Below are 14,457 nucleotides of genomic sequence, written 5' to 3'. Positions count from 1 at the left end.
TGTCAGGAGAGTGTGGAGAGTGTGGAGAAAGAGAGAGTGGGAGTTCTAGTTAATGATAAGTCAAGTATCATAGTAATAGATGAAACCATATGCTTATGTGCCTTTATAAATTAATCTTGTTATCTCTGTTATTTAATAAATACTTATTTGGTTTACCAAAGGCCTGATCCTTGGCTGGGGTTTCACAGACTAGAAGGGAGGGTAAGGTAAATACCAAGGCTGAAAGGTAACAATAACAAATGGTGGCAGCGGTGAAGGGAAGAATATAACACCACAAGTATTCAGAGCAAACCAGAATTATATGCATTCTGTATAGATCAAAGGGATTGGGACAGCTTAAGCACGCAGTCACAGAGGTAACCTGATTGAGAGAGACTCAGGCAGAGTCTCTGGGGATACTGGTTATAGGATGTGACTGGTGGTGCTGCCTAGCAGGGGGATCTGGTGAGGTCTATGCTAGAGCGGAGAGAGAAACCATAAAAAAGGACAGTCTGGACTGGTGGAGTCCCTGGTGGTGCCTAGTGACAGGCAGTAGCCACGAGCAGGTAGGAACCTGACAGGGAGAGCCAGGGAAGGGCGTCACAGTGCTGCCTAGCAGTGGGATCTTGAGAGATTTGTGTTAGGGCCGGTGAGAGAACCGTTTTGAGAGCCGGACTCTGAGGGGGATCAAGACAGGGTGGAGACCACAGGAGGGGTCCTGACAAGGGCCTCCTGCAGATACCATCTTATCAGAAGGTCCGTTCCGCACAACATAGGAAACAGACCTTTAGTGTGGCGGCACCTACCCTGTGGAATTCCCTACCCTTAAATATTAGACAGGCGCCAACTCTGTTATCTTTTTGGTGCCTATTGAAGACCTTCCTCTTTCAACAAGCCTTTTAATTTAAGACCTTATCCCAGTCTTGCTTGGAATTGCTTTTTAATATGTTTTTAAACCTTTTTTTTAAAAAAAACATGTTTTTAACCTTTTTTATGTCTTGAAAGCTTTTAAAAAATGTTTTTAATGATGTTTTGTTTTAATGTATTTTAAAGTCTGTTTTTATTATATTTTAAAGTGTTTTTAGTGCTTTTGTTTGCTGTCCTGGGCTCCTGCGGGAGGAAGGGCAGGATATAAATCAATCAATCAATCAATAAATAAAAACTTAACTCATGGCAGTCACATTTTATTGTGAATGAAGGTGCTCATGCTATTGTTGTGTGAGCTTTTTCAGGATTCTGTCCTTGAATTACCATAGGAAACAATTGTTTTTGGTTTAATTAATGTCAATTGATGTCAATAATTTGACACTTTCATAGCAACCTAACAGGAGAGGCAAAAGTATCCACAAACTGAGATCCTGAAAATCAAAACACTTTTTTCAACACACTCTTAAACCCAATATTATTTTTTCTTCACCTCTAAAAAGCTTCAGTAACACTAAACTCAAACAAAATGCCATGGGATTGATCCCCAGTTAAACACTAACTGCTGGAGAAGATGTAAGATCTTAGGATCATACTGCCATATACTACCATAAGTTGTGGGAACGTGGGAAAGCTCAGTATTTCTGGAAGCTGATATTTGATGAAGCAGGAGTTATTACAGGCTATTTAATTCCTCTTAACCCTAGACGAGCATTATTTAATTTATTCACAGGGAAATCAAAGGATATGTTGTTTTAAAATTTAATCATTTTTGTTATGGTGGTAGCTCATCAAATAATTGCCAGGAACTGAATTGGTTAGAGAGTGTCTGGCATATAGCTGTCATGGATAAAGTGACTAGGCAATCAAAAGCTCAGCATGGAATAACAGACACAGACAACTTTGAATCTACTTGGTATGTCTTTATTCATGTATTAGGGACAACTCAGTATCAAGAATTCCACTTGTAAGACATGGCAATCTTTGGAGGAATCTGTTGAGATAAAAAGACAATGGAAAAGACATACTCAAGAACATTTATGACACTATGATCATCATCTAAACATAGTTTGAGTTAACAAACACACCCTATAGTATTTATTTTCTCTCTTCCCTTCCCTAAACTTGTAGTATGGACAAGTTTGGTTTTTGGGTGGAAACGGAAATAGATAATGCAGCATCAAAGCCAAACTCAGGAGCTCACTGTGTTTACCAAAGTAGTTCAGTTCATGAGGAATCAGAACACAGGGACAGACCACAGGTGAAGGAGGACTGTAGTTATAGGCAAAGTCAAGCTTTTGAGTCTGGTATTCCTGGGGATCTCTCAAAAAAGGGTGAGACAGTTCAATCAATTAAACGTCATTCAAGTAAGTTAACACTCCCTGCCTTTCCCTTCCACTGACCTGGCCCTCACATCCTCTCCACCTGGGGGGGGGGAGATTGGCTGGCAAATGCCACACCTAGAAATGTGGCTGCTCTGCCTAACAAGGAAGGCAAACTACAGGGCTAGAGAGAAGGCTTTTTTGGTTGTGGCGCTCTGCTTTTGAACTGCTTTCCTAGGGAGGTTTGCCAGGTTGCTACTCTGTTGACTTTTGATCCCCCCCCCCAGGCTTTTCAAAATATCGCCTGAATTGTTTTTATTTTAATTTGTATTAATTTTGCTATTTTAGGGTTTTTTTTAACATTGCTTTCATTGTTTGATTGCATTTATCATCTATGAGCCTGGGAACAGAAATACTGATACACATGTTTTAAATAAATATTTAAATAACATTTGTTTATCCTAACTGTAGTTTGTTTGAACATGCGAACCTGGCCAAGTACACTAACAAAGATTTGTTTTCTGCCAGCAATCCACAGTGTGAAGCCATGGTTGTTTGTTGGGTTACAAACCATGGTTTCTTTTAACAATAGTTTGGCATTATATCTGAACACAACAGCCTTGCTCAGTCATGATTTGTTTGGCCACTCTAACCCAGATACTTGCCAGGCAGAAAGGCACGATGGAACAGGAACTGGAGAACACATGTTTATTTGCTTGTCTGTGAGACAACTTACGGTTTGTTCAACAAATGTGGTTAAAACAAACCATGACTTCGTATGTGAACACAGCCAGTTATGTATGTTTGTTTCTTTTGTCTGTTTTTTGTTCAAAGGTGAAAGCCACAGATGCAGATGAAGGTATGAATGGCCGTGTTTGGTACAGGATCATCAGCGGTAAGTAAAGATAATATGTACATATAGTTTGGATAGGTTTTTTTAAAAAAAACATTATCACAGGATACTTGTACAATATGTGGGGCAACCATATTGATCACTTTCATCCTTACCTTAACTCCAGTTTTTCAGTTCCATTCAATAAGGTTCAACACCTCAGGTTGTGTTCGACATAGCATTAAGGTGAATGTTCCGTCACCACAAGGATTTCTTCTTGCACAATGGAATGTTTTCCTCCTTTCCTCCCCCTGCGTGTCCCCTAAATCTATTTTGGGAGTTCCGTCCAGCCCTCTGGAGCAGATTTTGGGAACGGCACAGGGCACATACGGAGGGAGGATGGGGGGAGAAATCTTGTGATGCTAGCACTAATACTTGCACTAGTGTGAATATTTAGATGAATACCAGTCCTATTGTCAAGGCAGAGTACAAGGTAGAGTGTAAAAAGATTCCTCATAAGAAGTACTGTACACTTTAGGGAAGAACTGTAAGGAGGATGAAATTTTCAAATTGCGAGTGTACTGTCACATTCTGCAGTCTTTATTTGTCATCAACAGGAAATAATTACAACAACTTCCGGATCAATCCCAGCAGCGGTCTGGTCATGCGGGGTTTACGACCCCTGGACAGAGAACGCAATTCCTCCCATGTCCTTGAAGTGGAAGCCTACAATAGTGAACAAGGACCAATGAGAAGCTCCGTTAGGGTAATGCATCTTCAAAATACCACAAGGGCTGTCATGAGGCGATGGGGGAAATTGGTCTTCTAATGGTTATAATAGAGCTGGCAGTGAGGTTGGTTGTTGTTGAATCAGGTTTACAATTTGATGATAATGAAATATTGTGAAGAGTTTTATAATGCAAATTGTTACAGTAGCAAATGTTGAGCATATTTATGCAGAGGTTCAGCAGAGATGAAGATTATTTTATTTTTATTTATTTATTATTTGATTTATATCCTACTGTTCCTCCCAGTAGGAGCCCTGGACGGCAAAATTCTGGCAAACTGTTTACCGAATGAGTAATAACATTCTGAATCCTTCTTTAGGTTGCATTTGCTCTTCAGAATGAAATAAGGGCCCTATTTGTTCTCTGTCTTGAACCACTGGTTGTTAAATTGAGAGGAGAGCCCTCAATTAAAGGATACGATACAGGCAAGGGGACTCCTCACCTTATTTGTTGATGATATGGTGGCTCTTTTCCCAGATCCCTTGGGTTCCCTTCCAACAGTAATGGATACTGTGGGTTGAGATGGAGACAGTGGCATATCTAGCGTATTTGACACCCGGAATGGATCGTTTTTTAACACCCCCCTCCTCTCTATGACAAAATTATTTTCAGTAATAATCATTTATTTATTTATTTATTTATTAAATTTATATACCCCGACTAGCGATAGCTCTCTGGGCGGTGAACATAAAATAGTATAAAAATACAATGAATAACAAAATAATATTAAAATACAATCAACAATACAATAAACATTTTTAAAATTAGATCAATGTAACTTAAAATGCTTCAGAGAATAGGAAGGTTTTGACCTGGCGCCGGAAGGAAAGCAGAGTCGGCGCCAGGCGTACTTCCTCAGGGAGACTGTTCCATAGTTCGGGGGCCACCACTGAGAAGGCCCTAGATCTTGTCATCACCCTCCGGGCCTCCCTGTGAGTTGGAACCCGGAGGAGGGCCTTCGTAGCAGAACGTAGTGCACGGGCCGGTTCATATCGGAAGAGGCGTTCCGCAAGGTATCGTGGTCCCGCACCGTATAAGGCTTTATAGGTTAATACCAACACTTTGAATCTAGCCCGGAAACATATTGGCAACCAGTGCAAGCTGGCCAGAACAGGTGTTATATGCTCGGACCGCTTGGTCCTTGTCAGCAATCTGGCCGCCGCATTTTGCACTAGTTGTAGCTTCCGAACTGTCTTCAAAGGTAGCCCTACGTAAAGCGCATTACAGTAATCCAAACGTGAGGTTACCAGAGCATGTACCACTGATGTAAGGTCCTCTTTACTCAAATAGGGACGTAGCTGGGCTACCAACCGAAGTTGGTAAAACGCATTCCTAACCACCGAGGCTACTTGAGCCTCAAGTGAGAGGGAAGAGTCTAAAAAGACTCCCAGACTACGAACCCGGTCCTTTAGGGGGAGTGTAACCCCGTCCAGGACAGGGTATATATCCACCATCCGATCAGAGAACCCGTCCACCAACAGCATCTCAGTCTTGTCTGGATTGAGCTTCAGTTTGTTAACTCTCATCCAGTCCATTGTCGAGGCCAGGCAACGGTTCAGCAAATCGACAGCCTCACCTGAAGAAGATGAAAAGGAGAAGTAGAGCTGCGTGTCATCAGCATACTGATGACAACGCACTCCAAAACTCCTGATGACCTCTCCCAACGGCTTCATGTAGATATTAAAAAGCAGGGGGGACAAAACTGACCCCTGCGGGACCCCATATTGGAGAGCCCGCGGTGTCGAGCAATGTTCCCCAAGCACTACCTTCTGGAGACGACCCGCCAAGTAGGAGCGGAACCACTGCCAAGCAGTACCTCCAACTCCCAACTCCGCGAGCCTCTCCAGAAGGATACCATGGTCGATGGTATCAAAAGCCGCTGAGAGATCAAGGAGAATCAACAGAGTTACACTCCCTCTGTCTCTTTCCCGACATAGGTCATCGTACAGGGCGACCAAGGCTGTCTCAGTGCCAAAACCGGGCCTAAAACCCGATTGAAATGGATCTAGATAATCAGTTTCATCCAATAGCGCCTGGAGCTGGCCAGCAACCACCCGTTCCAAGACCTTGCCCAGGAATGGAACATTCGCCACTGGCCTGTAGCTGTTAAAATTGTCTGGGTCCAAGGAAGGCTTTTTCAGGAGTGGTCTCACCACTGCCTCTTTCAGACAGCCCGGGACCACTCCCTCTCGTAAAGAGGCATTTATCACTTCCTTGGCCCAGCTACCTGTTCCATTCCTGCTAGTTTTTATCAGCCAGGAGGGGCAAGGATCCAGTACCGAAGTGGTTGCACGTACCTGTCCAAACACCTTGTCCACGTCCTCGAGTTGAACCAACTGAAGCTCATCCAACAAAACAGGACAAGACTGTGCTCCGGACACCTCACTAGGATCTACTGCTATAACTTGAGAGTCTAGGTCCCGGCGGATACATGAGATCTTATTCTGGAAGTGATCGGCAAACTGATTACAGCGGGCCTCCGATGATTCCACCGTGTCCGGAGGGTTTGAATGGAGAAGCCCCCGGACAACTCGAAAGAGCTCCGCTGGGCGGCAAAGAGATGATTTAATAGTGGCAGCAAAATGATGTTTTTTAGCTGCCTTCACTGCTCCTACATAGAGCTTAGTCGAAGCACTAACCAGCGCATAATTGTATCCGTCGGGAGTTCGTCTCCATTTCCGCTCAAGCCTCCTCCTATCTTGCTTCATCGCTCTCAGCTCCGGAGTATACCATGGAGCTGTATGAGCTCTACACAGGAGAGGGCGTGCAGGAGCGATCGTGTTTACAGCCCGGGTCATCTCCGTATTCCACAGAGCGACCAGGGCTTCAGCAGGAGCGCCAGTCCTATCAGCCGGAAAATCCCCCAGAGCCCTTTGAAAACCTTCAGGATCCATTAGTCTCCGGGGGCGGACCATTTTAATAAGTCCCCCACCCTTGCAGAGGGAAGAGGTTACTGAAAGTCTAAACTTCAGCAAGCAGTGGTCTGTCCATGACAAAGGGAGTGTTGTAAAACTCCCCACATCCAGATCACTTTCCCCATGCTCAGTAGCAAAAACAAGGTCTAGAGTGTGCCCCGATACATGTGTTGGACCACTAACATATTGAGACAGCCCCATGGCTGTCATGGAAGCCATGAAGTCCTGAGCCGCGCCAGACAAAGTGGTCTCGGCATGAATGTTGAAATCCCCCAGTACTATTAGTCTGGGGGACCTCAACAATATATCCGAGACCACTTCCGCCAGCTCAGTTAGGGAAGCCATTGGGCAGCAAGGTGGGCGGTACACCAAAAGGATTCCCAGCCTGTCCCTCTGGCCCAACACAAGGTGCAAACACTCCAGGCCAGTAACTGAATGAACATGGTGCTTGGTGAGTGAGATGGAACTCTTATAGACGACAGCAACCCCACCTCCCCGACCCTCAGATCTACCATGATGCTGGACCAGGTACCCCGGTGGGCAGAGCTGAGAGAGACCAACTCCTCCCTGCTCACCCACCCAGGTCTCGGTTATACATGCCAGATCGGCTGCCTCATCCACAATCAAATCGTGGACGAGGGAGGTTTTATTATATACCGATCTGGCATTTAATAACAGCAACTGGAGATCTGAGAGTTGGCTGATAGGACTACCAACGACCTTGCGGGTGTGGGAAGGACCGGAACAAGGCACAGCCACAACGTGTCTGGACCGCGTTCCCCTTACCTGGCACGTCCTTCTCACAGCGCCATACCTTCCTTTGCCCGTCACTACGGCAATTGGGGCCCCCTCAAGTCTCCCCGCCTGATGGATAAAACTCTCTCTGAAGCACATAATACAACTAAAATATACAACAATTAAACGTATAAAAACAGCTATATATACAGCCATATATACAGCATATAAACAAACATACATTCATATAATCAGGCACCCATTCATCTCAAATTGCATCAACACACCAACAAAAAGTAAAGAAAAAGAAAAAGAAAGGAGCAGCACAGCAGCAAGAGCAGCAGCCTCTCCTTCCCTTGGGGCGATGCTTTCTTTCTCCTGCAGGGCCTGGGTCTCCCAGGCCACCTCAGCCAGCCGGCTTATGTATCCCTCCAAAGAGGGACAGGTGGTAAGAATCAGTCCTGGCTGGCTGGGTACCTGGGGCCTGGTCCTGCCAGGCAGAAGTCCCTCTGGGAAGGGTGGTGGAGGTGGTGGTCCCGCAGCAGCAGCAGCACAGCAGCAGCAGCCTCTCCTTCCCTTGGGGCGATGCTTTCTTTCTCCTGCAGGGCCTGGTTCTCCCAGGCCACCTCAGCCAGCCGGCTTATGTATCCCTCCAAAGAGGGACAGGTGGTAAGAATCAGTCCTGGCTGGCTGGGTACCTGGGGCCTGGTCCTGCCAGGCAGAAGTCCCTCTGGGAAGGGTGGTGGAGGTGGTGGTCCCGCAGCAGCAGCAGCACAGCAGCAGCAGCCTCTCCTTCCCTTGGGGCGATGCTTTCTTTCTCCTGCAGGGCCTGGGTCTCCCAGGCCACCTCAGCCAGCCGGCTTATGTATCCCTCCAAAGAGGGACAGGTGGTAAGAATCAGTCCTGGCTGGCTGGGTACCTGGGGCCTGGTCCTGCCAGGCAGAAGTCCCTCTGGGAAGGGTGGTGGAGGTGGTGGTCCCGCAGCAGCAGCAGCACAGCAGCAGCAGCCTCTCCTTCCCTTGGGCGATGCTTTCTTTCTCCTGCAGGGCCTGGGTCTCCCAGGCCACCTCAGCCAGCCGGCTTATGTATCCCTCCAAAGAGGGACAGGTGGTAAGAATCAGTCCTGGCTGGCTGGGTACCTGGGGCCTGGTCCTGCCAGGCAGAAGTCCCTCTGGGAAGGGTGGTAGAAGTGGTGGTCCCGCAGCAGCAGCAGCACAGCAGCAGCAGCCTCTCCTTCCCTTGGAGCGATGCTTTCTTTCTCCTGCAGGGCCTGGGTCTCCCAGGCCACCTCAGCCAGCCGGCTTATGTATCCCTCCAAAGAGGGACAGGTGGTAAGAATCAGTCCTGGCTGGCTGGGTACCTGGGGCCTGGTCCTGCCAGGCAGAAGTCCCTCTGGGAAAGGTGGTGGAGGTGGTGGTCCCGCAGCAGCACAGCAGCAGCAGCCTCTCCTTCCCTTGGGGCGATGCTTTCTTTCTCCTGCAGGGCCTGGGTCTCCCAGGCCACCTCAGCCAGCCGGCTTATGTATCCCTCCAAAGAGGGACAGGTGGTAAGAATCAGTCCTGGCTGGCTGGGTACCTGGGGCCTGGTCCTGCCAGGCAGAAGTCCCTCTGGGAAGGGTGGTGGAGGTGGTGGTCCCGCAGCAGCAGCAGCACAGCAGCAGCACAGCAGCAGCAGCAGCAGCAGCAGCAGCAGCAGCAGCAGCAGCAGCAGCAGCAGCAGCAGCAGCAGCAGCAGCAGCAGCAGCAGCAGCAGCAGCAGCAGCAGCAGCAGCAGCAGCAGCAGCAGCAGCAGCAGCAGCAGCAGCAGCAGCAGCAGCAGCAGCAGCAGCAGCAGCAGCAGCAGCAGCAGCAGCAGCAGCAGCAGCAGCAGCAGCAGCAGCAGCAGCAGCAGCAGCAGCAGCAGCAGCAGCAGCAGCAGCAGCAGCAGCAGCAGCAGCAGCAGCAGCAGCAGCAGCAGCAGCAGCAGCCTCTCCTTCCCTTGGGGCGATGCTTTCTTTCTCCTGCAGGGCCTGGGTCTCCCAGGCCACCTCAGCCAGCCGGCTTATGTATCCCTCCAAAGAGGGACAGGTGGTAAGAATCAGTCCTGGCTGGCTGGGTACCTGGGGCCTGGTCCTGCCAGGCAGAAGTCCCTCTGGGAAGGGTGGTGGAGGTGGTGGTCCCGCAGCAGCAGCAGCACAGCAGCAGCAGCCTCTCCTTCCCTTGGGGCGATGCTTTCTTTCTCCTGCAGGGCCTGGTTCATGAAATGAAACGAATAATAATGGCCAGAAAAGAAATGCAGACAGTGAAAAATTTCTTTTATTGAAATTCGTATATATAATGTCAGTGAAGGCACCAGATAGACTTCACCAGGGAGTGAATTCGACAGATGGGGAGCCACAACTGAAAATGCCTTCTTCCCTTGTCACTACCATCTGAGTCTCCATCAGAGGGGGGAATTGGACAAGGGCCTCAGAAGAAGATCTAAGGTCTGGGAAGGTTCATGTTGAGAGAGGCGTTCCAGAAGATATTGGGGTCCTGAGCCATAAAGACCTTTATCATTCAAAACCAGCACTTTGAATTGGGCTTGGAAGTGTACAGGTAGGTATCTTAATTGGAACAGGATTGGTGTTATATGATCTGTTCATCTTGAACCCATCAATAATAAGGCAGCCACATTCTGCACTAATTAAAGCTTCCAAACTGTTTTCAAAGGCAGCCCCACATAAAATGCATTCGAGTAATCCAACCTTGAGGTTACCAGAGTGCAGATTACTGTAGCCAGGTTATCCCTGTCCAGACAGAGTCACTATTGGGCCACCAGCCTAAGCTTATGGAAGGTACTCTGTGCCATTATCACCTGTACCTGATGTGACAGCAATGGATCCAGGAGAATCCCCAAACTACAAACCCACTCCTTCAAAGGGAGTGTGATCCCATCTAGAGCAGGCCGCCCACCACTTAGCCAGTCAGAGGAACCACCCACCAATAGTATCTCAGTCTTGTCTGGATTAATCTTCAGTTTATTGGCTGTCAGCTAGTCCATTATTGCAACCAAGCACTGATTCAGCACATCCACTGCGTCCCCTGCAGAAGATGAAAAGGAGAAATAGAGCTGCGTGTCATCAGCATACTGATGACAACACACTCCAAAACTTCATATGAACCTACTCAATGGTTTCATGTAGATGTTAAACAACATAGAGACTGAACTGACTCTGTGGTACTCACAGAGAGCCCACAGAGCTGACCAATGCTCCCCAAGAACCACCTTTGGGAACCATCCATCCAACACCCAACTTAAGACACTCGCCCCAGAAGGATACCATGATTGATGGTATCGAAAGCCACTGAAAGCTCAAGGAGGATCAACAAAGTCACACTCCCCCGTCTCTCTCCCGTCACAGGTCATTGTACAGGGTGACCAGGGCAGTTTCCATACCAAACCCAGGCCTGAACCTCAGTTGAAATGGATCTAGAAAATCTGTCTCCTCCAAGAGTACCTGGATCTGGTTGGCACCCACCCAGTCAAGAACCCTGCCTGGACAGGGGACATTTGCCACTGATCTAGAATTATTAGTATCTTCCAGGTCCAATGAAAGCTTCTTTAGGAGTAGTCTTACTCCCCTCTCCTTCAGGCAGCCTGGGATCACTCCTTCTCGGAGAGAAGCATTAATTATTTCCCTGGCCCATCATGCTATCCCCTCCCTGCCAGATTTTATCAGCCATGAAGGACAAGGAACCAAGTCACAAGTAGTTGAATAAACCCAACCAAGTACCTTGTCCACATCCTCAGGCTGCAGTAGTTGAAACTCATCCAACATTATCTGGCGAGAAAGACACATTGTGGTGAGTCTGGCTCTGACTTCCATTTTCCTGCCTATTCCATGTCTTAACTTTTTCTCATGCATGCTTCTTCTATTGCATCATCATACTGCCCCCAAAATGCAAAATGAAAAATACCTCTCTACCTCCTTCATCCAAGGAGTCATCAATTCCCTGGAGGAGTTGTTTGCAACACGGTTCGATTAGATTAATTAGTTAATGTTTGTAAAGTTCCATGAAAGATGACTATAGATTAGAAAACACTCTTATAATTGTTAAGTATTATTATTCTAACAGACAGATGGAAAAGATAGACAGGTAGATAGGTGAAGAGAGATACATCAGGCAGATAATGGGAATTATAATACTTACGATACTTACGGAGCTTTGGAACTTCAAAGGGCTTTACAGGCATTAACTAATTAATAATGTTAAGCAGGCAGATAACAGAGAGATACAGTGGGAAGGCAGATAGGAACACATCATGCACCTTTGGATGCATACACACAAACTCTCAAGCCACACCCATTTAACTGTAGGCCAACACTGAATCTTCCAGATGGAAAAACCCAGTTTATTTCTATATATAGACATGCACGGAGTCTTAAAGGCCATTTTGACTCAAAGCCCTCCCAGACTGGGTTTGTTTGTTTTTTGCAGGTGTATTCTACAACATCCAAAAACAAAGGGGTTTTTTTTAGAAACAAAGTAGTATATCTGCACTGAAATATTTGCAGTCAAAAATAGTATTGAAAGTGAGATCACTTATAACCACCCCAATGCCATCATGAGCGCAAATCATTATAAATGTGCAATGAAAAGGACATCTGCAGGGGCCCTTAGTCTTTGCACAGAGAGTTGATATACTCCAATGCTAGTTGTAACCTGTAGAATCAGGATCTAAATCTAAACCACTTTCTCCACATCAAGCATAATTTTATACACCTCTATCATGTTACCGCCACCACAACGTTTTTCTAAACTAACCCCCCCCAAATGTTATACCCTTTCCTCATAGTGGAGCTACTCCACCCTCTTGAATAGGAGTGAGGAACCTTTGACCCTCCAGATTTTGCTGAACTACAGCTCCCCTCCAAAGATGGAGCCCCTCCGTGCGTGCCCCACCCCACCATGCCCGGCATTCCCGGCTGCTGTGACCCCCGCCAAGGCCGGCACAGGCAGGAAGAGGTTGCCCTGCGATGGGCGTGCCATCAAGAGAGGCAGGTGGAGCCGAGCCCAGGCGGGTGGGTCAGGGAGGGGGCCTCCAGGTGCTAGGCTGGGTCTGGGCTGGCTGCCTGCCTGCCCCCCTCTGGCCACCTCACCCCAGACGCTCTTCTCGCTGCGCCAAAACCGGAGGAGCACCGGGAAGCCTCTGCACCTTCGCCCAGGCCCCTGTCCTTGTCAGTCAGCCGGGGGGGCTGACTCACCATGGCCACCTCCGCCTGGCTCAGCATCCGTCCGTCCCTCTCCTGCCTTCCCTCCACCCATCGCGGAGCAGCTGTGTGCAGAACGAGTTGAGCACAAGTGAAGAGCGCAGCAGGACACCCCAGGCCAATGAGGGCTGGGCAGGAGGACCAGTGGTGTACCTAGCACCCCCTTATTGCCTACAACTGGGGCGGACCGCTCCCACCACCACTCCGCCCTTGGTACACCACTGGATGGAGACAGATTTGGGCCGACTCAGAATCACGGGCTATGCCTCTTCTCCCTCTCCCATGCAAACTCCTCCAGGACATAGACAATCCTTTCTTACTCTGTGTTTTAACAGTGTGGAAATCAGGGCTGTGGAGTCGGAGTCGTGGAGTCGGAGTCGGGAGCAATTTTGGGTGGAGTCGGAGTCAGCAGAAATGTACTGACTCCGATTCCGACTCCAACTGTGACTCCTTCATAAATGGCAAATGTATATTAACTAGTAATAACAAATTTACTGTACTAAAATGGTAGCACAAGGCATTTCATCACCACCTCGTGAATCCAGAGTTTGGAAAAGTTACCTTTTTAAACTACAACTCCCATCACATGGTGGTGATGAAATGCCTTGTGCTACCATTTTACTACACTAAATGTGTTATTACTAGTTAATATACATTTGCCATTTATGAAGGAGTCGGAGTCGGACAGTAGAAAAATAGAGGAGTCGGAGTCGAAGGTCTGGCGTGCCATCTCCACAGTCCTGGTGGAAATGGTGGCAGAAATGTTTGTACCCTTCCATTTCCCCACTTCTTCCTATTGTTTATTACCCTTCTTGTTACTCTGTGGGCCATGAAGCTCTACGGAAAATTTTGAGGGAAAGAAACATCCCATCTGCATAATTTTTATCATCAAGTGAAATCCAGTGCCTGAAGCCCAACCTCAGAAAGTATTGAGTAGGAGCTCTGTTAACTGGTTGTTAATCTGGAAGATTTACTATTTGTTTTCAAATAAGACTCATAGAGACCAAGCCTATAGACCCCTCCCGGACAGCCTTTGAAGGCTTGGTGGAGCAGTCTGTTACTTCTTATAAGAGTCAGGTATCTTGTATTTATAGTTTTGTTGGAACTGACATCCTCCTGCACTTTAGCATTGAAGGCATTATGGGAGGCTGATTTGTGGGTGGAGATTGATCAAAATGTTTAGAATCATGTTTGGACTTCCAAACCATTCGCCTCAGTCACTGCAAGTATTAAGGAAAATTCCCTTAAAATGCTACACCAGTGGTATTACACCCCAGTACAAATGTCACAGATGACACAAACGTCTAATTCCCCGTGTTGGAGAAAATGTAGGGAGAGTGGTACCTATTTCCACTTATGGTGGTCTTGCCCTGTTGTGAAGAGTTTCTGGGAGTTGGTCTTACAAGAAATGGGGTTATTTTGCATGTTGATGTTTGTTGTGATCCTGGTCTTTGCCTTCTGTCTGTTTTCCCTGATCAAGCTGTCAGTCTTCACCTGAAGGATTTAATCACTTCTTTGTTCATTGGCGTGAGGCTTGTTATATCTCAGAATTGGAAGGAAGCACCAAATTTGAACCTGGATGCTTTGTATAAGAAACTTTTTTTCATAGTTTCAGAAAAATGGATGCACCATATGAAAGTACAGAGAGGCAAAGCTGCACCAGAAGCTTTTTCTGCAGTATGGTTGTCATTCATCTCTCATATGATGAATGAACCTTATAAAACCCATA

The 14,457-nt window shown here is 47.3% G+C and overlaps 1 protein-coding gene across 16 annotated transcripts in view; it reads left to right on the top strand.

Moving 5' to 3' along the window:
* Positions 1-14,457, top strand: part of CDH23 (cadherin related 23) — a 785,528-nt gene that overhangs the window by 624,311 nt on the left and 146,760 nt on the right. For all 16 annotated transcript variants that reach the window (XR_009763949.1, XM_061635238.1, XM_061635232.1 and 13 more), the window contains 2 exons: positions 3,060-3,120; positions 3,675-3,823. Coding sequence is in view for 15 of the 16 variants with exons in the window: in XM_061635238.1 (XP_061491222.1) it covers positions 3,060-3,120; positions 3,675-3,823 (210 nt within the window). In the remaining variant the exon portion in view is untranslated. The remainder of the gene's footprint in view (positions 1-3,059; positions 3,121-3,674; positions 3,824-14,457) is intronic.

The sequence above is a fragment of the Rhineura floridana genome, chromosome 7 (genome assembly GCF_030035675.1).
Source record: "Rhineura floridana isolate rRhiFlo1 chromosome 7, rRhiFlo1.hap2, whole genome shotgun sequence".
Lineage (NCBI taxonomy): Eukaryota > Metazoa > Chordata > Lepidosauria > Squamata > Rhineuridae > Rhineura > Rhineura floridana.
Note: the sequence above shows the minus strand (reverse complement) of the source record. Positions and strands in the feature narration are given on the sequence as shown.